At 35.1% G+C, this 27367-nt stretch overlaps 1 protein-coding gene across 1 annotated transcript in view; it reads left to right on the top strand.

Moving 5' to 3' along the window:
- LOC101672552 (contactin-6) overlaps positions 1 to 27367 on the top strand; it is a 301755-nt gene that overhangs the window by 196965 nt on the left and 77423 nt on the right. Inside the window, 3 exon segments of the mRNA XM_004738393.2 lie at positions 21051 to 21235; positions 24883 to 25019; positions 26524 to 26653. Coding sequence (XP_004738450.2) covers positions 21051 to 21235; positions 24883 to 25019; positions 26524 to 26653 — 452 coding nt within the window.

Raw genomic sequence — 27367 nt, forward strand, 5'->3', positions numbered from 1 at the left:
CCAATTTCCCAACACCATTTGTTTTAAAAGACTATTTTCCATTGACCATTCTTTCCTGCTTTGTCGAAGATTAGTTGGCCATAGAGTTGAGGGTCCATTTCTGGGCTCTGTGTTCTGTTGCATTGATCTATGTGTCTCTTTTTGTGCCAATACCATACTGTCTTGATGATGACAGCTTTGTAACAGAGCTTAAGTCTCGAATTGTTATGCCACCACTTTGGCCTTCTTTTTCAACATTCCTTTGGCTATTTGGGGTCTTTTCTGTTTCCATATAAATTGTAGGGTTGTTTGTTCCATTTCTTTGAAAAAAAAAATTGATGGTACTTTGATAGGGATTGCATTAAATGTGTGGCTTGCGGGGCACCTGGGTGGCTCAGTGGTTAAGCCTCTGCCTTCAACTCAGGTCATGATCTCAGGGTCCTGGGATCGAGCCCCACATTGGGATCCCTGCTTGGCAGGAAGCCTGCTTCCCCCTCTGTCTCCTTCTGCCACTCTGCCTACTTGTGATCTCTCTCTCTCTGTCAAATAAATAAAATCTTTAAAAATAAATAAATAAATAAATGTATGGCTTGCTTTAGGCAGCATAGACATTTTCACAATATTTTTTCTTCCAATCCATGAGCACCATGAGCATGGAATGTTTTTCCATTCCTTTGTGTCTTCCTCAGTTTCTTTCATGAGTCCTCTATAGTTTTCTTAGTATAGATTCTTTGCCTCTTTGGTTAGGTTTATTCCTAGGTATCTTGTGTTTTGGGGTGCAATTGTAAATGGGATCAACTCCTTAATTTCTCTTTCTTCTATTTTATTCTTGGTGTATAGAAATGCAACTGGTTTTTGTGCATTGGTTTTATATCTTGACATTTGACTGATTTCTTGTCAAGTTCTAGCAGTATTGGAGTGGAGTCTTTTGGGTTTACCACATAAAGTGTCATATCTTCTGCAAAGAGTAAGAGTTTGACTTCTTCTTTGCCGATTGAGATGCCTTTTATTTCTTTTTATTGCCTGATTGCTGAGGCTAGAACTTTGAGGAATATGTTGAAAGCAGTGGTGAGAGTGGACATCCCTGCCATGTTCCTGACTTTAGGGGAAAAGCTCTCAGTTTTTCCCCATTGAAAATGATATTTTCTGTTGGTTTTTCATACATGGCTTTGATGATATTGAGGTCTGTACCCTCTATCCCTACACTTTGAAGAGTTTTGATCAAGAAAGTGTGCTGCACTTTGTCAAATGCTTTTTCAGCATCTATTGGGAGTATCATGTGGTTCTTGTTCTGTCTTTTATTAATGTGTTATTAATGTGTTATTTATTGATGTGTTTTATTAATGTGTTATTAATATATAATTAATCAATCATTGATTGATTTGCGGATGTTGAACCAACCTTGCAGCTGGGGAATAAATCCCACTTGGTCATGGTGAATAATCCTTTTAATGTATTGTTGGATCCTATTGGCTAGTATTTTGGTGAAAATCTTTGCATACTTGTTCATCATGGGTATTGGTCTGTAATTCTCCTTTTTGATGGAGTCTTTGTCTGGTTTTGGGATCAAGGTAATGCTGGTCTCATAAAATGAGTTTGGAAGTTTCCTTCCATTTCTATTTTCTGGAGCAGTTTTAGAGGGAAAAGTATTAATTCTTCTTTAAATGTTTGGTAGAATTCCCCTGGGAAGCCGACTGCCCCGGGCTCTTGTTTCTTGGGAGATTTTTGATGATATTTTCAACCCCCTTACTGGTTAGGGGTCTGTTGACGTTTTCTGTTTCTTCCTGGTTCAGTTGTGGTAGTTTATATGTCTCTAGGAATGCATCCATTTCTTCCAGATTGTCAAATTTGAGGGAGTGTAGTTGCTCATAATATGTTTTTATAATTGTTTGTATTTCTTTGGTGTTGGTGGTGATCTTGCCTCTTTCATTTGTAATTTTATTAATTTGGGTCCTTCCTCTTTTCTTTTTAATAAGTTTGGCCAGGGCTTTATCAATCTTATTAATTCTTTCAAGGAACCAGCTCTGTTTCATTGATTTGTCCTACTGTTCTTTTGGTTTCAATTTCATTGATTTCTGCTCTGATCTTTATTTTTTCTCTTCTCCTGATGGGTTTAGGCTTTCTTTGCTACTTGTTTAGGTGTAGGGTTAGTCTGTGTACTTGAGACCTCTCTTGTTTCTTGAGAAAGGCTTGTACCATTATATATTCCTCTCAGAACCGCCTTTGCTGTGTCCCACAGATTTTGAACAGTTGTGTTTTCATTTTCATTCATTTCCATGTATTTTTTCAATTCTTCTTTAATTTCCTGGTTAACCCATTCATTATTTAGTAGGATGTTCTTTAGTCTCCATGTATCTAAGTTCTTTCCAACTTTCCTCTTGTGATTGAATTCTAACTTCAGAGCCTTGTGGTCTGAAAATATGCAGGGAATGATTCCAATCTTTTGGTACCAGTTGAGACCTGATTTATGATCCAGGATGTGATCTATTCTGAAGAATGTTCCATATGCACTAGGGAAGAATGTATATATGTGCGATATCCATCTGGTCCAGCGTGTCATTTAAGGCCTGTATTTCCTTGTTGATCTTTTGCTTGGAAGGTCTGTCCATTTCATTGAGGGGGGTAATAAAGTCCCCACTATTATTGTATTATTGTCAATGTGTTTCTTTGATTTTATTAATTGGTTTATGTAGTTGGCTGCTCCCATGTTAGGGGCATAGATATTTAAATTGTTAGATCTTCTTTTTGGACAGACCCTAAAGTGTTAAATGGTGTCCTTCCTCATCTCTTAGTGTAGTCTTTGGCTTAAAATCTAATTTATCTGATATAAGAATTGCCACCCCAGCTTTTTTTTGATGACCATTAGCGTGGTAAATTATTTTTCACCCCCTCACTTAAAATATGGAGGTGTCTTTGGGTCTAAAATTATTTCTTATAGACAGCATATTGATGGGACTTATTTTTTATTATCCATTCTGATACCTTGTGTCTTTTGATTGGGGAATTTAGCCCATTTACATTCAGGATAAATATTGAAAGAGATGAATTTAGTGCCATTGTATTGCCTGTAAGTTGACTTTATTGTATATTGTCTCCATTCCTTTCTGGTCTACTACTTTTAGGCTTTCTCATTACTTAGAAGAGCCCTTTCAATATTTCCTGTAGGCCTGGTTCGGTGTTTGCAAATTTCTTTAACTTTTGTCCTCAAAGCTTTCTATCTCTCCTTCTATTTTCAGTGACAGCCTAGCTGGATGTAGTATTCTTGGCTGCATATTTTTCTCATTTAGTGCTCTGAATATATCATGCCAGTTCTTTCTGGCCTGCCAGGTCTCTGTGGTTAAGTCTGCTGCCATTCCAATATTTCTACCATTGTATGTTGCAAACTGCTTTCAGGATTTTCTTTTTGTCACTAAGACTCCTAAGTTTTACTATTAGATGATACGGTATTGACCTATTTTTATTGATTTTGAGGGGTGTTCTCTGTACCTCCTGGATTTTAATGTTTTTTCCCTTTGCCATATTAGGGAAATTCTCTACTATAATTTGCTCCAGTATACCTTCTTCCCCCTTCTCTCTTTTTCTTCTTCTTCTGGGATCCCAATTATTCTAATATTGTTTCGTCTTATGGTATCACTTACGTCTCAAATTCTCCCCTTGTGGTCCAGTAGTTGTTTGTCCCTCTATTGCTCAGCTTATTTATTCTCTGTAATTTGGTCTTCTATATCACAAATTTTTGCTTCTGCTTCATTTGTCCTAGCACTAGGAGCCTCCATTTTTTTTTTTTTTTTACACCTCATTAATAGCTTTTTAAAATTTCAACTTGATTAGATTTTAGTTATTTTATTGTTCTACAAAGGGATTTTATTTCTCCAGAAAGGGATTCTCTAATACCTTTCATGCCTTTTTTGAGCTCAGCTAGCACCTTGATAATTGTCATTATGAACTCTAGTTCTGACATATTACCAATGTCCCTATTGATTAGGTCCCTAGCCATCCATACTGTCTCTTGTTCTTTTTTTTTTTTTTTTTTTGGTTTTGAATTTTTCTGCCTTGTCATTTTATCCAGAGAACAATATATGAATGAGAGACTAAAATACTAAAAAAGTGGCAAAGCCCCCAGAAAAATATACACTAACCTAATCAGAAGAGACCCAAAACTCGGTGGAGAAGAAAGGGAGAAAAATAAAAATAAATAAATAAAAAAGTACACACACACATGCACACACATTAGTGAATACATTGATGAATAGAAAAGAGCCACCCATTTGATTTAGTGTATATTGTGGTCTCTTAGAAGAAACTACCTCCCAGAATTTTAAAGAAAGAAAAACTTAGATAGATAGATAGATAGATAGATAAAGGTAAACATGATGAGGGATTGAATATGATTGTAAAGATAAAAATTTAAAAAAGATTCTAAAACAGGAATTGATAAGATAAGTTGGTTGGGGGGAAAAAAAAGAGAGAGCATGTGATCAGGCTGGAGACTGGAACAAAGACATGTGCTAGATTTAGTGTATATTTTGACCCATTAGAAGAAATTGTATCCCTGAATTTTAAAGGAAAAAAAAAGCCTACATGTTTACAAAAAGTAAAGTTAAATAAAATGAAGGGATAAAATATGACTATAACAATGAAAATTTAAATAATTTTTTCACAAAAGTTATTGCTAAGATAAAATAGTTAGAAAATGTTAAAAGAGGAAAGGTTAAAAAAGAATAAGAAAAAAATAAAATTAAAAAATATTTAACTTTGCAAGACTAATGGATCATGGGAAAAAAGCCATGAATTCTATGCATTGCTTTCCCCTCACTTTGGAGTTCTGCAGTTCCCATTGACTGGTGAACTTGGTCTTGGATGGGTGATCTTGCTAATCTTTTCGGGGAGAAGCCTGTTGCAGTAATACTCAAATGTCTTTGCCTGAGGCAGAATTGCACTGCCCTTGCCGAGGGCCAGGCTAAGTATCTGCTCAGGTTCACTCTCAGTAACTTTTGTTCCCTGAATGCTTTCCATATAGCTTTGTAGGATGGGGAATGAAGATAGTGGCCTCCCAGTCTCCAGCCTGGAGTTGCCGAGAGCTCGGGGCCCCACTCCTCAGTGTACCCTCAGAGAAAAGCAGTGAATCCCTCCCATCTGCGTGGTCTCCAGCCACACTCCAAGCTCCCCCAGCCTATGACCAAGCATTTCTGTCTTTGGTGCACAGTCTCATTTAGAGTCTCCAAACCCAGCAGATTCCTCCCACACTGCCATGCCACTCCTCCTGGAGGAGAAAGGAGGGGGTCTCTCCAGATCTGCCACTTATGGTATCCTAGCTCGAAGAGTATGACCTGACTGTGCCTTGGATCATAGTTTAAGGTAACCCCGAGCTGAGAGCTCACTCTTTGGCTCCATCTCTGTAGCTGGATTCCCCTTTCTAATACCTGGCAGCTCGGCCACACTCAGACACCCCCAGTCTTTCTGTGACCCTGTGGGTGCTGAGATCATACTGTCCCTGCGAGGGCTTCAGTCCTCTTAATCTCTGGATTAATGCCCCTCAGTGGAGCAGACTTCAAAACGTTCTGATATTGTCCTCCACTCCTCTGCCACTTGCTGGGAGCCAGCCCCTCACCCCACATCCTTTCTTCCCGGGCTTGGGATTCACTTCTCTGTACATCCTGCCTTCCAGAAAGTGGTCGATTTTCTGTTCCTAGAATTGTTCCTTTTCTCTTATATCTCCTGTTGAGTTTGTAGGTGTTCAGAATGGTTTGATAACTCTTTGCTCTGGTAGAATTGCTTCTATAATTCTTCCTAGAATTGCTCTTCTTCTCTTCTATCTTCTTCTCTTCTACCCCCTGTTGATTTTGTAGGTGTTCAGAATGGTTTGATCACTATCTAGCTGAACTCCTGGTGCCTAATGATATTTCATTCTGCTTCTCCTCTGCCATCTTACCCCTGACTGGTTTCATTAGATGTTTGTGGAATGCAGCACATACATACTTTCATAATTGGGCAATATCTCCCTTATTCCTGTGGAATACCCTTCTCTTGAATGTGTAGCTTTTTTTTGGCACTTGTATCATGCTTGGTGTTCTCTGAGCTTCTGGACTCTATGATGTAGTAGCTGTCATTAATTTTGTAAACTTCCCAACCATCATCACTTCCACTATTTCTTCTATTTATTTTTTTTCTTTGTTCTTTTTCTGGTATTTCTAATAGACGTCTGATGCACCATTTACAGTTTCCTACAATTCTCAGACATTCTGGGTTTGTGGTTTTGTTTGTTTACTTGTTTGTTCCTCATTCTTTTTTTTTTTTTTTCTCTTTGCATGTTGGTTTGGGAAGTGTCTACTGATGTTTCTTCTAGTTCACTTATTCTTTCCTCAGTCATGTTCATTCCACTGATAAGTCTATCAAGGAATTCTTGTTTGTATTACAATGGTGTTTATATTTAATATTTCCTTTTGGTCATTTCTTACAATTTCTTATCTCGGCTTACATTAACCATGTGTCTTTGTATGTTCTGGTTGTTTTGTTTTGTTTTTTCCATTAGAGCCCTTAGCAGATTAATCATAGTAATTTCAAATTTCTAGCCTGGTAATCCCAGAATATTTGCCATATTTGAGTGTGGTCCTAATGCTTGTTTTGTCTCTGCATACTGCTTATTAACATGCTTTCTATTATTGTGGTGGTGAATCCAGAGATGAGGTTTATCAATTAAAAGGAATTGAGGTTACTAGATTTATGTGTGAGGTTTATGTTTATCTAGCAAGGAGTTAATGTGTGTTTACTGTTTTCCACTTTTGTTTGCTACAGCTGTGGTGTCTGAGGCTAACATTTTCTCGATTGTTTTTGTTTGTGTCTCGCTTGGTTTCTTTGGGTTTTTCTAGAGATTCTTTCCTTGTATAGAGTCTGAGGTCTGTGGTTCTCTCAGCTGTAATCCCCTGCTATTATGCAGGATCCCTATTGATGATATGAAAGTCCTTGCTTGCTAATTCTATCATCTTCATAATTGTGAATTTGTGAATCTGTTTCTGTTGACTTCTTTTTTTCCTAGTCATGATTCTCATTTTTATGCTTTTTAGGTTAGCTGGTAATTTTAGATTGAATTATAAACAGAATGGATGTTATGTTGCTATGTGCTGGGTTGTGGTTTATTTATTTAAAGTATTAGATTTTATTGACAGGAGTTAAGTTACTGTAAATCTGCTTGATCTTTCTATGTCTTATTATTAAGCTCTGGTAGACTAGCTATAGAGTAGATTTTAGTTGAAGTCTAGTTAACTAGTAATATGCATCCCCCTACTGAAGGGCCAAATGTTTACAAAATCTCTTTTCTGAAAGCTCAAAGGAACTCAACTGTCTTGTAACCCTGTTTGAGCTCTGAAAATTGTTCTATGTCCAGTCTCATGTGACACAATTATGTACTTTCTTTTCATAATCCCATCTTCTCCAATACTCTGTAGTCCTAGTCCCTCAGTCTTATATGTCTCCTCAGCTCAGTGAAACATTAATGTCCTTTTTAGATTCCCCTTCCTTATTCTTTCCTCTTAAAAGTGCCCACCTGTATATAGAAAGCCAGGATACCAAGGTCTTGCTTCATGTCTTTCCTTTCCTTCAGGGATCATAGTTTTATACCATTCATTGTTATATTTCTGAAATCAAGTTTGTTTCCTGTGTAATTGTCCAGTTTTTTCATTTGTTTTCAGCAGGAGGCTGGGTGTAGTCCCTGTGACTTGAACATAGTTAGAAGCCAGGTATTATTAATTCTAATTGTGAAGGTGAATGCAGTGAAGTTTAGAGAAATTAAATGACTAGATCAACATAAATTTTAGATCTGGAATTCAAATCTAAATCTCACTGATTCTGACTTCAGAACTCATACTCATAGCCATTTGATATTTACATCAAACTATCTTTTAATGTATGAATTCATTCCCTGTGTGTAGAGGCAGTTAACCCCAATGCTATAAATGTTTTCCTAACAAAAGGCTTGAAAATTTCAGTAAAATGTTTAAAAGATTTTACCTGGGGAATGGAATCATAAACCTATTTCCCATTTAGAGTCTCTGTAATTACTAACATTTCAGCAACAAGTGAGTTTTATCTTTACATATTCAAAAAAAAATATTCAAAAGTTAACCTTTTTAAAATTCAGGCAGTTTTTTTAATGAGAAGCAGTATTTCCAAAAAAATCAATCAGGGCCATTGACGAACATACCTGTACTGTTCTGTATGAGATGATGGCAATATCTACTACTTATAAAAATCTGGGATAGATGATTAGAGACAAAACAGAAAGCATAGTTTCAGTCACAGCAGCTCATGTGGGAGGCTGCTACAGTAGGCAGGCAGGAACACTAGAGAGTGAGGAATAGGGACAGCTGACTAGAGTATTTACTCATAGAACCTAACCATCTTAAACCACCATAGACTAGGATGAGTAAAGAATAATTAAAACATAACTTCAGATACCTGCTTGAACTTTAATTGCCATGACTTTGGGAATATGTAACTCACTTTCTATGTTGGGGTTTCAGAGCTGACATGATCACAGCTTTCAACTCTCAGCTTTGTCTCATTTGTTTAACATGGCAGACTCTTAATTATCTAAGCTGTAAATTAACTGTATTGTAAAACACCCTGAGAAACTCTGTGTATAGGTGCTATGCAAATGTAGTATGATTGACTGATAGATCTCAGTGTCTCCTGTTAGGAAAATATAGGCCTTTGCTCTTAGTGAAGAAATTAAACTGATATCCCTCATAAAACTTCTCCTGCTCTTATAAACAACCAAACATATTTTCCTTCTTTTTTTTTTTAACCTGAATTTAGTAACTTTGCTGTTAGTGCTCAGAAATATGAATAAAATTAGTAGCAGCCCTGAATGTTCTATGTGTCCAGGAGTCTTCACACAGGACTATATTTATGTAAACATGTATATCTTATTTCTTTTTTCTAATTTATGAAGGAAAAGATACCCAGCTTGACTATTAATTTCAAGCAATAAATTGTGAAGTTTCACCAAGATATTTATAGGTAATCCAGAACTCTCAGATGAAGAGATTCTAATACCCTCTTTTTTCCTTACATGTATGGACATCACTGCAGATTATTCCCCCAAATGTCACTGTGGTATCGCAGGATGACAATAGTATTTTCAAATCAAACTAGATATGTTCAGATCTTCTAGACTTTTAACAGTTAGCTTTAAATGAAATCAAAGGGGTATCTTAAACCTTTCCTATTTGGATGTCTTGTAAGTAATTTGGCTTTTTTTTTTTTCTCCTCATTGAATTGAGTATCTGGAGAGCAGAATATTTTGTGTATATCTGTGTATATTTTTTCTGTATATTTCTATGTATAGGTTTTTGTTTGTTTGTTTGTTTTGTTCTGTTTTGTCCCATTTGCCCCACACTGAAATGCAATCTCCAGGTACTTGCTAAATGTTTTGCATATTATCAGAATACTAGGTTGCTTGGCATAAACCAGTAAACTCTGGCAAATTCCAAGGTAAACTCCACAGAATACCCCCCTCTGTTGACTGTGCATGCAAATCTGGGAACTGACAAATATTCAAGCCAATCATTAAGAAACTGAAAAACATTAATCTTCAACAAGCACATTCATATGTACTCACCCAAGGACTGAATGACTTATTAGTGGATTCACTAACATTTCAATGCAACATTGTGTTCTGGAAAGAGTGTAGACTTTGAATTCAAAAAGTTCAGTATTTAAATCCTAAATTTTTCTGCCCATAGCTGAGCTGCTATGATCAGTTTGCTTATCTGTAAAACAAAGGCAAAATTAGCTAGCTAGATACATATATACATAGATATGTAGATACATAGATACATAGAGTAGAATTGTTTTAAGGACTGAAAATACTATTAAACTTACCTACTTACCTACCAAAGTATCTGGCCCCCAAAAGGTCACCAGTAAATAGTAACAGTTTTATTTATTACAGACATTGTCAGTGCTACTTTATCTGAGGAGGTAAAAAGGAACACACAGGAAGGAAACAAGAGATCCCTGCATTATATTTTTGTGCTAACACAATTCTCAAGGACTTGCTCAGAATAATGGATTTACCATTTCAAAATTCTGTGGTTAATAATGTGTATAAGGATTACTGTTATCCCCTCAATCACTCATTTGGCAAGTCAAACATAACTATATATTAACTCAGGAAATATGCTTAGGATACCTCATTCAATCATTAATTCCTTTATTCCTTCATTTATTTAGTCAGCCAGTCAGAAGGAATTCTCCAAGCAGCAGACAAACTATGTGCTGGGGAGATAAAGATTATGTATAGGCCGTGGGGAGCTTGCAGGCTACTGAAAATAGGATAGATGAAACAACACATAATAACACATTTTTCTTGGGATCTGCTCTTTCCTTGCAAAGTTTAAGTGAAGGAAGATTTGGGAGACTCATACTAAGCTATTATTTAAGGGGTCCTTTGTATCTCTGAGAAATAGGAGATTCTCGCTTCTCTTTTTCCTCCTTTCACCAATACTTTCTTTTAATTAATAGACATTTTAATAACAGTTTTAGAACAAAAAAAAATGAGCTGATAGAACCATGAAATCCCATATAATCCCACACATTTTCCCCCATTACTAACATTTTACATTAAGATGGTACATTTGTTTCAGTTAATGAACCAGTGTTTTACTAGAGTCCTTATGTCAAATTTCCTTGGTTTTTGTCTAATATCCTCACTTTATTTTATTTACTTCTTTTTTTATTTTTTTTAATTTCAGGATCTCATCTCGGCTACCATGTTACATTGAGGTTTTCTTGTTTGTTTCTTTGTTTGTCTCCCTAGGCTCTTCTTGGCTATAACGGTGTTTCAGACTTTCCTTGTTTTCAGTGACCTTGACAGTTTTGAGGAGTGATGGTCAGTGTCGTTGCAGGATCACCCTCTGTTGAAATTTGTCTAATATTTTCTTCATATTTAGATTGAGGTTATGGGTTTGGGGGGAAGAAGAACACAAAGGCAAAGTGCCATTTCACCACATTATATCAAGGTTACTCCTCTATCAAAGAGATTTATGACTGCCGATGTTGGCCTTCATCACTCTGCCGAAGTAGTTTTTGTCAAGATGCTCCTCTGTAAAATTACTGATTTTTCTCTTTCCATGTTGACTCTCTGGAATGAGGTTAGTATATACCATCCTCACTTAATGAATAGGGAGTCATGCTTCACCTCCTGTAAGGTACTGAATCCTTACAATTTATTTGGCATTCCTCTGTATGGGAGATTTGTCACGTTCCGCTCCCCATTTACTCATTTATTTATATCAGTACTGATTAGTGGATATTTATTTTATACTTTGGGTTATAATCCAGAACTACTTTATTTGTTGTGCTGTTCATATTGTTTCTATAAATTATTTTGTAAAATGTTTTTTTTTTTTAAATCTTAAAACCATAAACTGTGAATGTATCTGCAGGTCCTTAAACCGTTGTCTTTACCCTCATTTGTGACAATGGGGACATGTGAATGTGTGTTTTCAGCCAGCCTCCTACTGGTGGGCACTTATTTTCCTTTTATTTTGTTTCCATTTTTTGTCGCCACGAATAATGATGTAATGAATACTCTTGTGGCTGATTTTACCCATGCCCATAAGAACTTCCTTGGTATATTTTTAGAAAGTTAGAATTATTGGGTTAGAGGAATCTAAAAAGATAAGGATTCTGAAATGTGTTGCCAAATTCTCCTAAGAATGCTTGTAAATGGGCCACTTTCACAGATCAGGGACCCAGCCTACAAGTTGGGCCTCTTTTGATTTTACAGGCTTACTTTGAATGCAGTGTCAAACCTTCCTTTTTTTTTTTTTTTCCCCATAGCCATAAATTGGAGTTGACAGTGCTGTTTCTAAAATTAAACTAATGTAAAGGCTCTAAAACTCATCCAAGAAGAATATATGTGCTTCTGGAAGGAACTTATCATCCTTCCCGTCCCAGTCTATCACCACCTTTCTCAGGAGACCTACATTTCTTCCTTCTTAAATAATTGGCAATTGCATGAGATTTCAGGTCCAAAATGGTACTGAGCCAAAGGAAAAGAAGTAACTTGCTTCCTTTTTTCCAGCTGACCTGGAAAACGATAATTTGGTTATGGTGTGTGAGGTTCTGGAGGCCTGTGCCCCATGAAATTTCTAGGTCTTGACTTTAACTCCTTTATTGGAATCTGGAGGCATCTCAGTAGGTCCAAAAACAAAATAAAGCAACTCTATCCTTTTGTCTTCTGAACCTTGAACAAAAAGAACTCTATTCACTAGTTGTGAAACAAATTAGTTCATTAGATGAAGATTGTATTTCTCAGCATATCCTAATACATCCTAGTAAGGTAACTCATTTTATATCTGATTAGTTCATGTAGAAGCAGCAAAGCGTGATGGTTAAAGCTCAGTCTCTATGAAAAGACAGACTGTGGTTCAAATACTTTTTTAAGTTCACAGTGTGATATTGGGCATGTTGTCCAGCCTTTCCTAGACCCTGTCTCCTTATCTACAAAATACCAGTAACAGTAGTCCTGTGTCTACTAGTATTGTTACAAGGTTTCACTGAGGCACTTAATACAGTGCCAGGCATCTAATATGTGCTCAATACATATTAGATATATTAATGGTAGAATGATTAAATGTTAGCACACCATATGTAATGTTTCCTTTACTTCTTTATCCGAAAGCATATGGTTATAAGCAGAGCTAAAGTCAAGACCTTGAAATTTGATGGAACACAGGCCTCCAGAACCTCACGTACCATAACCAAATTAACATTTTCTTTACTTTAGAGCAGCATAATGTTCATGTGATCGAGAGGTATTTATTTAGGGTTAATATTATGTATTGATAAAAAAACGCTATGGACAAGCTGTTAATTAGCTGCTAAATGCAGTGTCATTTTCACCTTGGAATAACCGTCTCCAGTTTATCCTTCATGTGCAAATTAGTGCTTATTTTACCTTAGTTAAAAGGTTTAGAAAATGGCAATAACATTCTTAGGGAATCTTTAGATAACAGGGCCCTCTTGTCCCTATGTGATAATAATGTGGTAACAATCATGGTAATAAGGAAATTTAGCAAACCTTATTTGTGGTTCAAACTTTCTATTTCACCATGAATTCTCACTCATATTTTCTTATTTGATCCTCTCAAGAAGCCTTTTATGTACCCATTGTATCTTTAGTTACAATGAAAAAGCCAAGGCTCAGAAAAATGGGACAATTTGCATTCAGTCATACAAAAACCTGCCTGTGTCCTTTTACCCTATTTGCAAGCGTCATTATGCTATGGTGGCTAATATCACCAAACCATTTGTAGCTTCTCAATTGGCTCCAACAACTGTAGTGTCAAATATACCAGACTAATACATGCGCACCATAAGATTTTTCCCTGAGAGAAACCTGGTGTAGACACTGACCAATACAAAAGGATCGTGACTGCATTTAGATCGCTCAGAAAAAAATGTTTTCCTTTTTTCCATAACAGTGAGATTGCTCTTCTGCAGAACTCATGAATGTATCCACATTGTATCCCCCTAGGACAGTCTCACATTCCAAGCTCTTTGTATGAATATTTCAACTTGGGGAAATGAAAGCAGCTAGTGGAACAGTCTGAAAATTTAACAAAGGCACTCTTTGCTAGTTTTGTTATTCTGCTTCACTGTCTTCGATTAAAATTGGCCACTGACGGGATTTTCTGAAATGAGGTTCAAGTTAAGAATAATCCCATATATGAGCATTTTAGGAAACTGGTTCTCTGTACCAGTTTCTAGTTAAAAACTTAGTATGGCCTGGATTTAAACTGTGGATAATGAGGTTTAAGAAATCCAGGGGAGAAATATAAGCTTTCTCAAAAAGCACTAGTAATGAAAATTCTATTTATGGGCTAATAGTATAGAACTGAAGCACAGTTTCTGCTAGTGTGTGAAGAGCTTTAATTTAACTTCTAATTCAGGTTGGAACTAGGCCAGATAGCTAACAAATATATACTCTGTCTCCAGATAAAATTAATAGGATGCTCACTCCGTAAAAGCATAATGACGAGAGAAAATGGAGTAAAAGTCCTTATTTATGGCAATGCTTATTTAAGAAGCACGAAACCAAGAGGGTGGAGAGTCAAACAAAGAGAGAGAAAACTTTGCTATTATTATGTGGTATTTCACAACTGTGAGGACCCACATTCCAGGCAAACTCGATTTAACAAATAGTAACAAAATCAGAAAAGGTTTTTGCAAAGCTCTTTTGAAATACAACGCTCATGAGTGCATCTCCTATGGTCTGAGGAAGCTTTGAGTAAGTGACTTGCTTTGGATTAGTTTTCTTTATTGAGATTTATATCCAAGCTCTATTTCCACATCATATTTCAGAAGACTTAAAAAAGGAGAGGGTAGGAAGGAATTAGAGCTAAAAGCGAAATGTTGTCAGAAATGGCTGATATTTGCAGTTAGCACCATTTATTTTGATGATAGCACCATTTATTTTGACTTCCTTCTGTAATAGCACAGTTTCAAGAGATTTAACGATAATCTCCATTCTGAAGACCCCTCGAAGATCTGCCTCGCTCCATGACATTCTTCATGTGTTTATATTTAACTGTACATTTTCAGTAGACCACTTACTTTAGACTAGACTGAATAGCCAGCTAATATTGCATCATTTACATCATCAACATGGCCAAACTAGGTAGAACCTGAAAAGAATGCTTCAGCCCCAGTAGAAGAAGTAGTCTACTAGTGTTTATAATAGAATGGGAGGTAACTCAAAGAATTGGAAGGTGAATCACAATAAATTAGCCTGTACTGAAACTCTAAGTGGAAAAGAATTGGCAGGTAATAACTTAGCAGAAATTACCTGTCTAAACGTGAATACCATTCCAAGAAGGCAATTAGAAGTGTTAATAGCTGCCAGCTGAGTATTTAACTCAGATGACATGTGGAAGCCATCTGTCACAATGCCTGGTACATAGTAAGCACTCAATTAATGATATTAATATTCATATGATTTATTATTTTTATTATTTATTTATTTATTTATTTATTTATTATTTTTTGTTATTTTGGTTTATTTATTATTTATTTATTATTATATATTATTATTATATTAATTATTATTAATATTCATGCTCAGTGGTGTGTCACACAGCATTCTATTTTTCTCTTTGTAGAATTCTGTATACAAATTCCTTTCCTCCCCACTGCCATGGTCCCAGGTGATTAACCAGGTTGAAAAACAAAGATACCTCACAGCAAATCATGTAGTGTCTTTCCTGAGAGAGCTCTGCTGTCATGATGAGGAAAGGAACATGAGCACTATGACCAGGGGTAATAGCATCTTAACAGTTGATATATAAAGCAGGGAAAAGCAAGAAATTTACTTTGAGAGACATATGGGGATGTTTGTGTACCCATTTCATTCACAGTGTGGAGATCTAATTTTAATTGACAAATGATTCATAAATCAGTTTATGTTGAATGCATAGTCAAATGGAGTCCTTAACAGAGAACAGAAAACAAATATCAGCTAGGGTTTTTGCTTTTGAAATAATAACAATAACATAATAATGATTTTAAATTATTTTATTGATTTATCATTAACAGTCCAATGTAGTGTTAGGGTGCTAGACAGCATACTGTACATGTGACGTGGATTGTATCATTTAAACCTCACAACAGTTCTGTGACTTATGTACTATTATTATTCCCCATTCTATAAATGAGGAAATTCATATTTAGTGGAACAAAATATAGCTGATAAGAGCTATGTTCTGCTCTGTACTGCATAAATAGCATTCTATTATGATGGTTTTATAATTATAATTATAATTATTATTTACAAAGAATAACATGCCTTAGAAAAATGAACTTGCATTTAAAAACTAAAGCCGATTGGGACACCTGGGTGGATCAGTCAGTTGACTCTTGGTTTTGGCTCAGGTCATGATCTCATAGGTCATGGGATGGAGCCCCATATCAGGCTCTACCCTCAGTGGGGTCTGCTTGAAGATTTTCTCCCTCTACCCCTCCCCCCACCCATGTACTTGCTCTCTCTCTCTCAAATAAATAAATAAAAATCTTTTAAAACTATGCTCATTGCTAAAATAATTTCATCTTTTGTTATGATTCCTTTTCTTCCCACCACTGTCCATTTGGGATGCCTTCAGAAAAGACAGAGGGTATGAAATCTAAAGCAGTTCATTTAGTATCTTCATAAGAAGTTTCAGGACAAAATGGGAAGTTTTCATTAAAATGCATATACATTTTTATGTAGTCTGTATTTTGCATTTATTCTGTCTGTATATATCACATTATCAGTAATAATCAGGAGGATCATGGCATTCATGTTTAGCAGTGACATAACAAATCTGAAAAAAACTCAGCATTTAATTAGTAACTGTGTAATCGTATAAAACTGCTTGATTTGTCTCTTATTAGTAATTTTAACATAAAATGAAGTGATAAAATACATTTGATAAGACTTTTGTTTTTTAAAACTTTTTCAAAATGTTTGAGTAATTTTTTTGACAGCTTAGTTGCCCTGAGAATTCTGATATATGGAGTGTAAAACTTAATATCCAGAGGGAATCCTCCATATTGTATAATTCAATCACATAGGTAGCATTTAGACCCAGGCATTCAGAACTATTTGCTGAGTCTTTTTTTTTTTTTTTTTTTTTTTTGGTGGGAGGATTGGTTTGAAAGCAGCAGGAAAATAACTCAAACAAGCCCAAGTCAGGGCAGGGGTGTCATGGGGAAAAGGGAGGGAAAAATGAAACAAGATGAAACCAGGGAGGGAGACAAATCATAAGAGACTCTTAATCTCAGGAAACAAACTGAGGGTTGCTGGAGGGGAGGGGGCTGGCGGGGAGACGGTGGCTGGGTTTTGGACATTGGGGAGGGTATGTGCTATGGTGAGTGCTGTGAGTTGTGTTAAGACTGATGATTCACAGACCTGTACCCCTGAAACAAATAATACATTATATGTTAATTTTTTTTAAAAGAAGGGGAAAAAATGTATTGACTTACAGAATTGTTCGAGAGAGATTTGGGGAATGATGGGCATCCATCTAGTTAGTCGTGATCTAGTCATGTAAAGAACTCCAAGTTTCTTTCCTTTGTGGTAACTTTGGCTTTTAAAGATTCTCCATTTGGTGGGAAATTGTTGCCCAAAAGTTCTAAGATTCTATTATACTGTCTGAGCAAACCACAGTGAAGAAAGATTCTCCCTTCAACAGTTCTTCCAAAAGCTGTACCAGAATTGAGTGTGGTTGTCTCTGATAGGTGGCCTTGGTTCCCACAGTTAACAAATCACAGTGACTATGGTGTACCTGCTTCTAATGGCAAGACCTGAATCTTGTATTCTTTCCTGAAGCCAGAGGAATAGTCTTCCCAATTCAAATCATATAAAGATAGGAAGCATTGTTGTTGTTGTTGTTTTTAAGAACAATTAAAATACAAATCAAAAACAAACAAATAAACATGGGCCCACTGCAGATTGAGAATTCAGTACCCTTCTTCAGAATTGAAAGTTGTTATGTTAGAAGCCAATACACTGAATCTTATAACCTTCTTCATAATTAAATGGTTTAGGGAAGAACACTTATCACTCCAACGTCAAATGAGATAAGGAAAAAAAAAAATCTAGAGTGTCTTCTTTTTTAAGTGAGAAACTTATCTCTGTTCAGCCTTGTGTATTTTCTACATTTCTTGCCTTTTGCTGTTATGCTGGTATAATTTAGACCTTGTATGTTCCACAGTCTGTGGCTTTCCACAAGGATTCTACTGCTCAGTTTTGGTCTCATATTCCATTAATGTTTAATACCACAGAATACCATTTCTATGTCTGTCTAATGGCTCCATGGACATACTATACTGAGAATTATTTAAGGGTTCCTTACAGTTGATACCATAATTAAAGTAGAAAAAGGGTCAGAGCATATTGGGAATTTTAATAAATGGGTTTTCCAAGAAGCAGACCATGAAAGGATAATCTTTTTGCAAGTGATTTGATAGAAGATTTCTTAGAAAGAACTCATAAGAGAATGGAGAAGTGGGACAGGGATGGGAGAGTAGCCAAGCCGAGTATGGTATCATGCAAAATTCAAAAGAAGTTAAATTTGCCTCAGTCCTGTAGGGGAGCTCTGGAGAGGGTGCAGGTCATACCCTAGAGATTTCCAACCATTAGAGGTAAGGAGTTGGACTATTTGTACCACAGCACCCGGTCAGTTGTTGATTAAGAGCTGCACTTAGGGTTGTGTAAATCCCTAGCTGCCTACACCTCTTTCTTTGTGAAGGGAAAATTAGCTACAGCATTTTGAGGGTAGTTGTCAACAAAGAGATATAGATACTAACCGTTGAAGGTAATAACACTTCTTGATCTGGGGTGGCTAAGGGATCAGAAGGCACACAGGTAGAGTACTGATATTTTCTGCTGCATTCTTTCTATTGGAAAGGTATATCTCTAGACCTCTGTATCTTTATAGAATATAGTGTCTCATCCATTTAGGGAAATAAGCTTATCCAGAGAGACTTCAGTGTTATCACTGGGTTCTTTTGGGGGAAAGTAGGAATAGCTGGGATGGGTCGGACTTGTTCTTTTTGCTCCCACTTAATTTGGACATTTAAAATGGACATCTACTCTTGTAAAACCACAAATACTAAAGCTATCAGAAGAGGATCTTATAATAGCCGTGGGTTTTTATTGCCTTATGAGTAAGTACATAGCTTTTGAGGCAAAGAAATTGGAAACAGATCCTAGCTCTGCCACCTTTGGTTGTAAGAAAAGCAAATGAAATTATCTGTGCATGTTGCACACATCTATAATAAGGAGCACATAGTTTGTGGTTAATAAGCAGTTAAGTTAATAAGCTATTTTTAAGATATTATTATAATTACTATTATTATTAAGTGTCAGACTGACTCAGAGATTTAGATATTTAGTTATGTTAAAAATTGACTTTTGTCTTCATAATCAAAATAAAGAGCTATGCTATAACTATGGGAAATATATTCAGTCTTTACTGATTTTATTTTTTGTCTGAATGCCTTAGGTTAAAAACTTTTTTTAGGTTACTCTGCATATATTTGTCATAAACCTCAGAGATACATTGTTATAAAAATAATAAAGGATCATGAATTTAGACAGGTGTCAGAGCCTCTGTTTTTCTCTTTGTAAATAAATTTTCTTAGAAATTTTTATTACAGAGGTAATGTATACTTTTATAGGAAAATAATGGAAAATAGAGATAAGCAGAAAGAAAAAATTAAAGACATTAATATTCTTACTACTCACAGATATTAACTCTTACTATCTTCACATATGCACTACATATATATTTTTTAAAAATTTGGGTGCTAGGGCATATACTATAAAATTCACCCGAATTGGCAAAGATCTTTCTATGTGAATAAATTTTCTTCTAAAACTTCATTTTTATTTGTAGTTTTGTATTCCGTAATATGAATGAATAAGAAAACCAGTTATCTGAGGTTAATTGTTGGCAGGAATATGCCATTCTACTGAAATGTCAACCTAAATTTGTGGTAAGTGGCACAGTTTTTTAAGAGGACAAAAACTACAGTTTATCATAATACTTATTTTATTTTGTGTTTAACAAAATACAGGTTACTAATCCTGAGAAAAATAGACAAATCACACAGTGATTGGGGGATATGTTTTCTGATAAATATATGTGAGCACAGGTATGACTTTCTATATTATATATACCTTTGATTTGCACAGAAGGATCATCGTTTGCCAACAAAAAAAATCCCTTGGAGTTCATCAGTTTTGCTTTATTTGAAGTCTCTACTAAGTCACCATCACCAACATTCTGCAGTTTACTGCTCAAACTCAACAGATTTTTGTCAGCAATTTTGCATTTGACGGGATAGTTCCCGCATTATTTTTGTTGACTTGAAGAAATCCCGTAACTTTGACAAAGTTTACAGCGTGGCTTTGCAAAATGATTTACTTTTATCATTATTATTAATTTAAAATATATTTAGAATAGAAACATTTAAATCATCCGTAAATCTGTAAGGGAATGAAGAATGACTTGACAGTAGGAAAGGAAAGATGTTAATGTAAATAGATTGAGGGTTGATACTACAAACAATTGGTTTGTTAAGAAATACTTTCCAGCTGTAACTTTACAGATAGCCTGCATTTCTTTATATTATATCTGTAGAAGCAAGGTCTTTCTCACTATGAATTTCTAAATTCATCCCTTATTGATAACACTTAGGTTCAGCTATTTTAAATATATTTTTGCTATTTTAAAAGATACTCATATTAGACTAAAGGTATCAGATATAAGATATTAAGGAACTCCACAAATTCTAACAGGAATAGGGTACAAAATAAAATTATCTTTTGTGGGGGATTTTTTGCTGTTGTTATTTTTGCTTTAGATAAGGTAAAAACGAGTACATTCTTTTGAAAACCGTGAAACCTATGCTCCCAGTTTATATAGGTCTGTTATATAGTATTGGTTCTCCTTGATAATCTAGATCGCCCATCGCATAGGTCTTCAGTTATCTGTTAAGTACCAATTTAACTATAGAGAAATCTGTATTTTTGTCTATAAGTATCTATAAGTATAGAAAAAGCTGGTCTACTCTTAAATGTCACATGCTTATAAAGAATTTCCTGACCACCATATTTACACTGATATAATCTTGTTACTATTTCTGTTTCCTTTTCCTTTTAAAAGGACTGTTTCCTTTCTTTCATTTACTGCAATTTACAAATGTATTATTTTTTATTATTTATTTATTGTATGTTTCTCCACTGGTCTTTAAGCGACTCAAGGGCAAAAGACATGTCTATTTTATTTATTGATTTATTCCCTGATTATAACACCAAGACTTACACGTGGCAGGCACTTAATAAAGCGTTATAAATTGCTGGATGAGTGAATGGTGAATGATTGAATGACCTGAAAACTAGTCACAATACAATAGATTGATTAAAATTTTTTCCTTAAGAATTTTTCTTAAGGACACTCTTATTTTATCCTGCTATCATATAAAGACTGAATCGTCTTCTATTCTAATGAGGTATAACTGTTTAGTCCAGTTCCTGATATTAGTTGGAGGAGGTTGGATGGAAACCCGTTGCCAGGGAAAGTCAAGTACAGCAAATCCCAAGCTATTCTTGAAATCCCGAACTTTCAACAGGAAGATGAAGGCTTCTATGAGTGCATTGCAGGCAACCTTCGAGGAAGAAACCTTGCAAAGGGTCAGCTCATTTTCTATGGTAAGCTAATAGGATTTCAAAAAGTACATGAAATGTTTGGTAATATCCTTCATAGTAAGTAGTGAAAGTCATTAGCATGTTGTAGAAGTGCCATAGGAGAAATAAAGAAGACACATGGCTAGGTGAGGATGCTAACGGGTGGGAATGACCATTTTTAAAATATAGCTTTAATTCCATCATGGCCTTTGCATGCTATTGTTTATTATAATTGCCTTGAAAGTATCAGCAGTGTCACATTAAAGCAATAAAAGTTTATAACACAAAGTACCATAGAATCCAATATATTTCCCATAAAACATGCAGCAAAAGCCCATGACAATCTTAATTATAATTCTAAGTAGCATTCACAAAAGAAGGAGAAAATGACAGGAGAAACATAATACTGAATGGTAGTTTTCAGTTTTTGTTTCTATTTTCCAGATTTTGTCTATTCATATGTAGATAATAGAAAAATAGTCATTACTTCACTTAAAATATATGTTCGTCTCAATTAGCAGAATCTCAAATGAAAGCATGTATTATATAAAAATTGTTTTCGTGTCTTCTTTTATCCAGGCCAAAATACATACTTGCATAAAATTTACTTCTTTCTTTTACATCAAACAAACCACAAAATACACCCAGAAATATCAAAATATTTGATATTTTTAAGATATTCTTAACTTCTTTGCTAAATTTAATTTATCTGTACTGGAGAACTTTAAGACTGTATTTATACGTGACCAAAAATACTTTCCTATGTAACATGCTTCTGCGTGACATGTTTACAATCAATGATAAAGTAATTGAAGAAATATTTTTTTTTGTAACTGGAAAAGTCTAAGATGTTGTAATTACCTCACAGGAATGGCGATTGAGTATCCTATGGGGAGAACATATTATGCCTTGGTTATATTATTTTCCATTTCCTTTAGAATTTCCAATTTTAACCTTGAATCAAAAGTACTATTTTATATATAGAATATGATATCCTGCTTATTATTTCTCTACAATTGTAGCTACACACACACACACACACGTACTAAGTTTTAAGGAACAATCTTTCGAATCTAGCATCTGTTGTAAATAAAATATTAAGGATGTGACGGGAAGTATTTGTGTGACCCCAAAGTATTACAGGCTTTGGCTAGTTTTTAATAGATACTTCATTTTTCTATTAAATAATCAAAGATATATCTAAATGATTAAACAGAAAATGAGTGTATCTTTAAACCAGAAATTAATAATAAAGTGCTTCCTTCCACATCTCTACAAAAACTGCTAACTTACACAACAGATTTTATAAACATATATTCATATAATTTTTAACAATAATAAGAGGTAGGAATACATGTCATCAGTCATTTAATGAGTCCAAATGGTTCTTGTGGAGTAATAATGAATAATTGGTCAATAAGACAAATATTATGTTTCTTGCTCACTATTAATTTATTTGTCATTGTAATTGAAAGGAGCAATTCAGTAATTGACTCAATTATCTGAGAATTGCATAAGACCTGAATTTTTTAAGAAAAGAATTGGTTTTATTAAATTGCTGTGTTTAAATTATAATTCAGGGCTATCTCTCTATATTATGTCTTTGAAACTTCCAAAAGAAATCTTAAAGTATTAATATCATTATAGAAAATGAAACATATTCAGAGAAGTTAAATGATTTCCCATAACCATTCAATAAGGAAAAAAAATAAAATCTAAAAGCCAAGCCCATATGTTTGACCTGAAATCCTAAGTCCTTCCTTTCATGCATTTACTATGTAGTTGAAGATTTAAAACTTTGGTCTTCAGAATCTGAAGCATCCAAAGGATTTACATATAAAATAAATAAATGTGTTTTAAAGTTATAATTACTGCATTAAACAATAATCCATATATATTTCATACTTTTATAAGCTATATGAATTTTATGTGATATGAATTTCTTCTCCCAGGCCAAACATATGTTAAGACAATTTCTAAATAATCATCTACAATTTATAAAATTTTGTTAATATTCAGAAGCATGATTCAATTTCATCCATCATCTACTTCTTCTAAGTCTTCCCTTGATTTGTCCCTTAAAACTTGATGAGCAATAAAAAATTATTAAAAAAAAAAAAACTGATGAGCATGATCTGTAAACGGAAGTCACCCTTATTTCCACAGATGATAATCCCAGGCTTAGTTTTTACTACAGTGAGACATCCTGATTTCCTTCTTCTCAGTGACCAGCTCCCTAAAAGTCCTTTGGTCTTAATGGAACCAGATGTTGCAGTGGGAAAATCCAGGAAGTCGGACATACTTGTATAACATTTCAAAGACTCTCAGTCCCACTTCTTACTTCAGCCACCACTGCAGTGAGCAGCTCCATGTTTTGTAGGTGTAACCTGACAGGGTCTCATCTCAGGTGCCACACAAAGTCCACCTTGTTCTCCCCTTCAGCTTTCTTTGTTCTCAGGAGCCTGCTCAGCACTTAAGCATCCATAGCCTGGGTGTTCTAATACATACTGTCTCTACCACTCTTGAATGACTATGGACAGGAGCCAGTGAACAAATTCTTCCTCTTCCTTTCCCCGGGTAGGCAGTTATAAAGACCCTTAGAATGTCACAGAAGCTAGAATAACAGTGGCCCATCTCGGTGGCCAACTCAGTAACTGACTCTTGCATTGCCTCCTTCCTTCCTTACTGACTCTTCCTTTTCCTGACCCCCCATCTTAGGGCTGACATTCCCAAACAGACAGCCTGAACACAACCCCTTGATTGAGGATGTGCTTTCAGGGCTTCTGTACTTTTTTGACTATGTCTTCTTGAGAAGGTTCCCTAAAATCCCTGAAAAAATCCTATACCAATATTGGAGGGGGAATTACCTGCAATTAGATATATAAGACATCTAACTTGTAATAGCCTGCAGTTCTGAAGGATTTTTCATCTACTCTTACATATCTGAGGCCAGACCTAAATAAAAGAGAGGGATTAAATGACACAGCCAGGTAGCCCCATATTATATTTGTGGAAGAAATGTTAATTTTAAAGCATTTAATCTGTACCCCACTTTTTGGTGTCAATGGTAGTAAGGATATTACCACTTTATCCATAAATGGCACTTTACTATAAATGCCTCAGTACTCATTGTCTATCAAAGGTTTTATCTAGGGTTAAAAAAAATTGGACTGTAATCCTACTAAAACGTGATGAGACTCATATTTGAATAGTGCTTCAAACTGAATTGTAATTATATCTGATATAGATACACTTATTTTTAGTTACAACATTTCAGACAAAATATAATCAAAGGCCTTTTGCCCACAGTGGACTCAGAATTGTATACATTTTCTAACTTGACCTATCCACTAATATTTGCCATGAAATTATTCTCTGGCCTTGTTCTGCATTTGAACTTTTCCCCACAACTCCCAAGTTGGTGTAAAAGTGCATCAAAATGACAAGTGGCAAATATTTATCTTACGCCAAAGGACCACTGATATTTATATCAAGACTTCCGTTACTCCACATTGAGGCTTCTGTATTTCCCTTCCATCAAATCATGTGTTTGCAGCACTTATTGAGCCCAGGAGGCCTTGTCCTTCTGCTTTGTACAGACCTTGGAATGTTGCACAGTATTTTGGATAATTGACTTACGAAGTAGTTGTTCTTGTCGATTTTTGAAACAGCCCCACCCGAATGGGAACAAAAAATCCAAAATACATACCTGTCTATCTATGACAACTTGTTTTGGGAATGCAAAGCTAGTGGAAAGCCAAATCCTTGGTACACCTGGTTAAAGAATGGTGAACGCCTCAATCCACAGGTAAGTGTCAATGCTAATATTAAAAATTCACCTATTCTCCTAGGGAAATTTTGTTACTACCAGCAACAATTAATGTTTTCAGAATGCTTAGTCAGTGTTAGGAAATGTAGTATACTCTTCATATATACTAATTTATATTATATTTAATAAAAGTAGCTATTAATATTATCTCCATTGTTCAAATGAGAAAAATTAAGGGTAGAGAAGACAAGCTTAAGGTTACACACTAGTCAGTGATAGATTCACATCCAGATATCACCATCATCATTATCAGGATCATTGTCATCATAATTAACATCCACCAAAGTCTTGTATGTTCCAGGTCCTGTGCACATATTTTTCCATGCATTATCTTATTGTATCCTCGTGACAATTTTGTAAGAGAGATGCTAGTATTATTTCTTCTATAGATGATGAAGATTGGTTTCAGAGAGGTTAAGTCACTTGCCCAAAGTCACACAGTAGCTAGTAATTGTTAGAATTTGTATTCTAAACGTAGTCTGATTACAGGATCCAAGATCTTAAACATTATCCAGTATCTTGCTTTTCTGAAAACTAATGACTCTAAACCCATAGGAAGTGGAGAACTGAGGCAGTTATCCACATTTTCAGCCTAAATTATACTTTTGTTCTAGAGTATACTGAAAATGAGACAGATTTTTTTTCATCAAATTATCCAAATAATTGTGTTAATTCTCCCTTTTACTTTGTATTTGTAGGCACAGCTAGGGACACAAAGAACATCTGGTGTTTAGAAGCTGAATATAACGCTGTTCTTTGTTTTGGTTTTAGTGGGATTTTCTTCCTGAATACCTTTTGCATAGAGCCTTTTCTGTTTCCTCCAGCCTACTTTTATTATCTTTAAGGGATGGTAATAGGTATACTGAAATATTTTTTTAAATTATATTTGCTCTATTAAACTATTTCATTATGTGCACTCAAAATTGTATTTCTATCCTCCAAATGGGACTCTGTAACAGATTTTTGGCTGTTTAAGCATACTATGGCAGGCTGCAGAAAAGGAGAATTTAGCTTCTCCAACTTATGACTCAATTAGAACATTATCAAGTCATCACATTTCAAGTCTTTTGGAGACCTTATGATGGAAAGCCAAGGGAATTTCTAACCATTATATTCTTGTCTAGCATTATTATTGACCATATTTTCTAGAATAATTGGAATGGTACAATCTTCCAAATTATTTTATATACCTCATAATAGAACGGTAACATATACTCTATGCAGACAATGCCAATTTTCAAAGAAATGAGATAACATAAAATATACTAACCATTAAAATTATATGAAGGATATTTCTTTTTTTTAACTTCAAAAAGCTGCTGAGAATCTTACAGGATATTAAGTTTCATCTTCATAAACATCAGCTCTCATACACGAAAATATTCTATCTTGTAGATATGCACAAATGTTTAATAATGTATTCTGGTTAAGAGAATGCCTACATTAACATACTAGCATTTTTACATGACTTTTCTTTTATTAGGAAAGAATTCAAATAGAAAATGGGACACTTAACATAACTATGTTGGATGTGTCAGATTCGGGTGTCTACCAGTGTGTTGCAGAAAACAAATATCGGATAATTTATGCAAATGCAGAATTGAGAGTATTAGGTAAGTCATTCACTTATAACCAAAAAATTCAAAATGACATTTTAGCAAGCTATGATTATACATAATATGAATCCAATTTTTCTGTAAATTAGAGATTGCTTTCCCTTGACATAATGGGAAATGTTTAAATTAACTTAAAAAAATGCAGGATCATAATTATTATTCTACTTGAGCAATACATTAGGACTTCCAGAGAAGCCCACTTTTGGGTACATGCAAACCAGAAAAAGTCTCCTCCAAAGCTGATCCTAGCACATGATGTTTTGAGTACAGTTCAAAATTTTCCATTAGAAATGTTTTCACCTGGGGTGCCTGGATGGCTCAGCCTGTTAAATGGCTGCCTTCGGCTCAGTTCATGATCCCAGGGTCCCGGGATGTAGCCCTACATTGGGCTCTCTCCTTCTTTCTTTCCTCCCTGCTCATGCTCCCTCCCACTTCACTATATCTCTGTCTCTCTTTCTCAAATTAAAAAAAAAAAAAATGTTTTCACCTGCCAATTAAAGAAAAGAAAGGAAAATCTCAATTTATAATGATTTAAGCAGGTATTTATTTTTTTTTCTTAACAAGAAGTTCAGGGGTGGTAGCTGAGCCATGCGACTGTGATCGATGATGTTCTTCTTTACACTTTTCCCTCATGCGTATAGCCTTGAGGGGATGACTGCTATTGCTACAGAAATAAAGTTCCTACTTAAAGGAGAAGGGGAAGGTAGGGAC

The sequence above is a fragment of the Mustela putorius genome, unplaced genomic scaffold (assembly GCF_011764305.1).
Source record: "Mustela putorius furo isolate JIRA1106 unplaced genomic scaffold, ASM1176430v1.1 tig00003850_pilon_pilon_pilon, whole genome shotgun sequence".
Taxonomy (NCBI): Eukaryota; Metazoa; Chordata; class Mammalia; order Carnivora; family Mustelidae; genus Mustela; species Mustela putorius.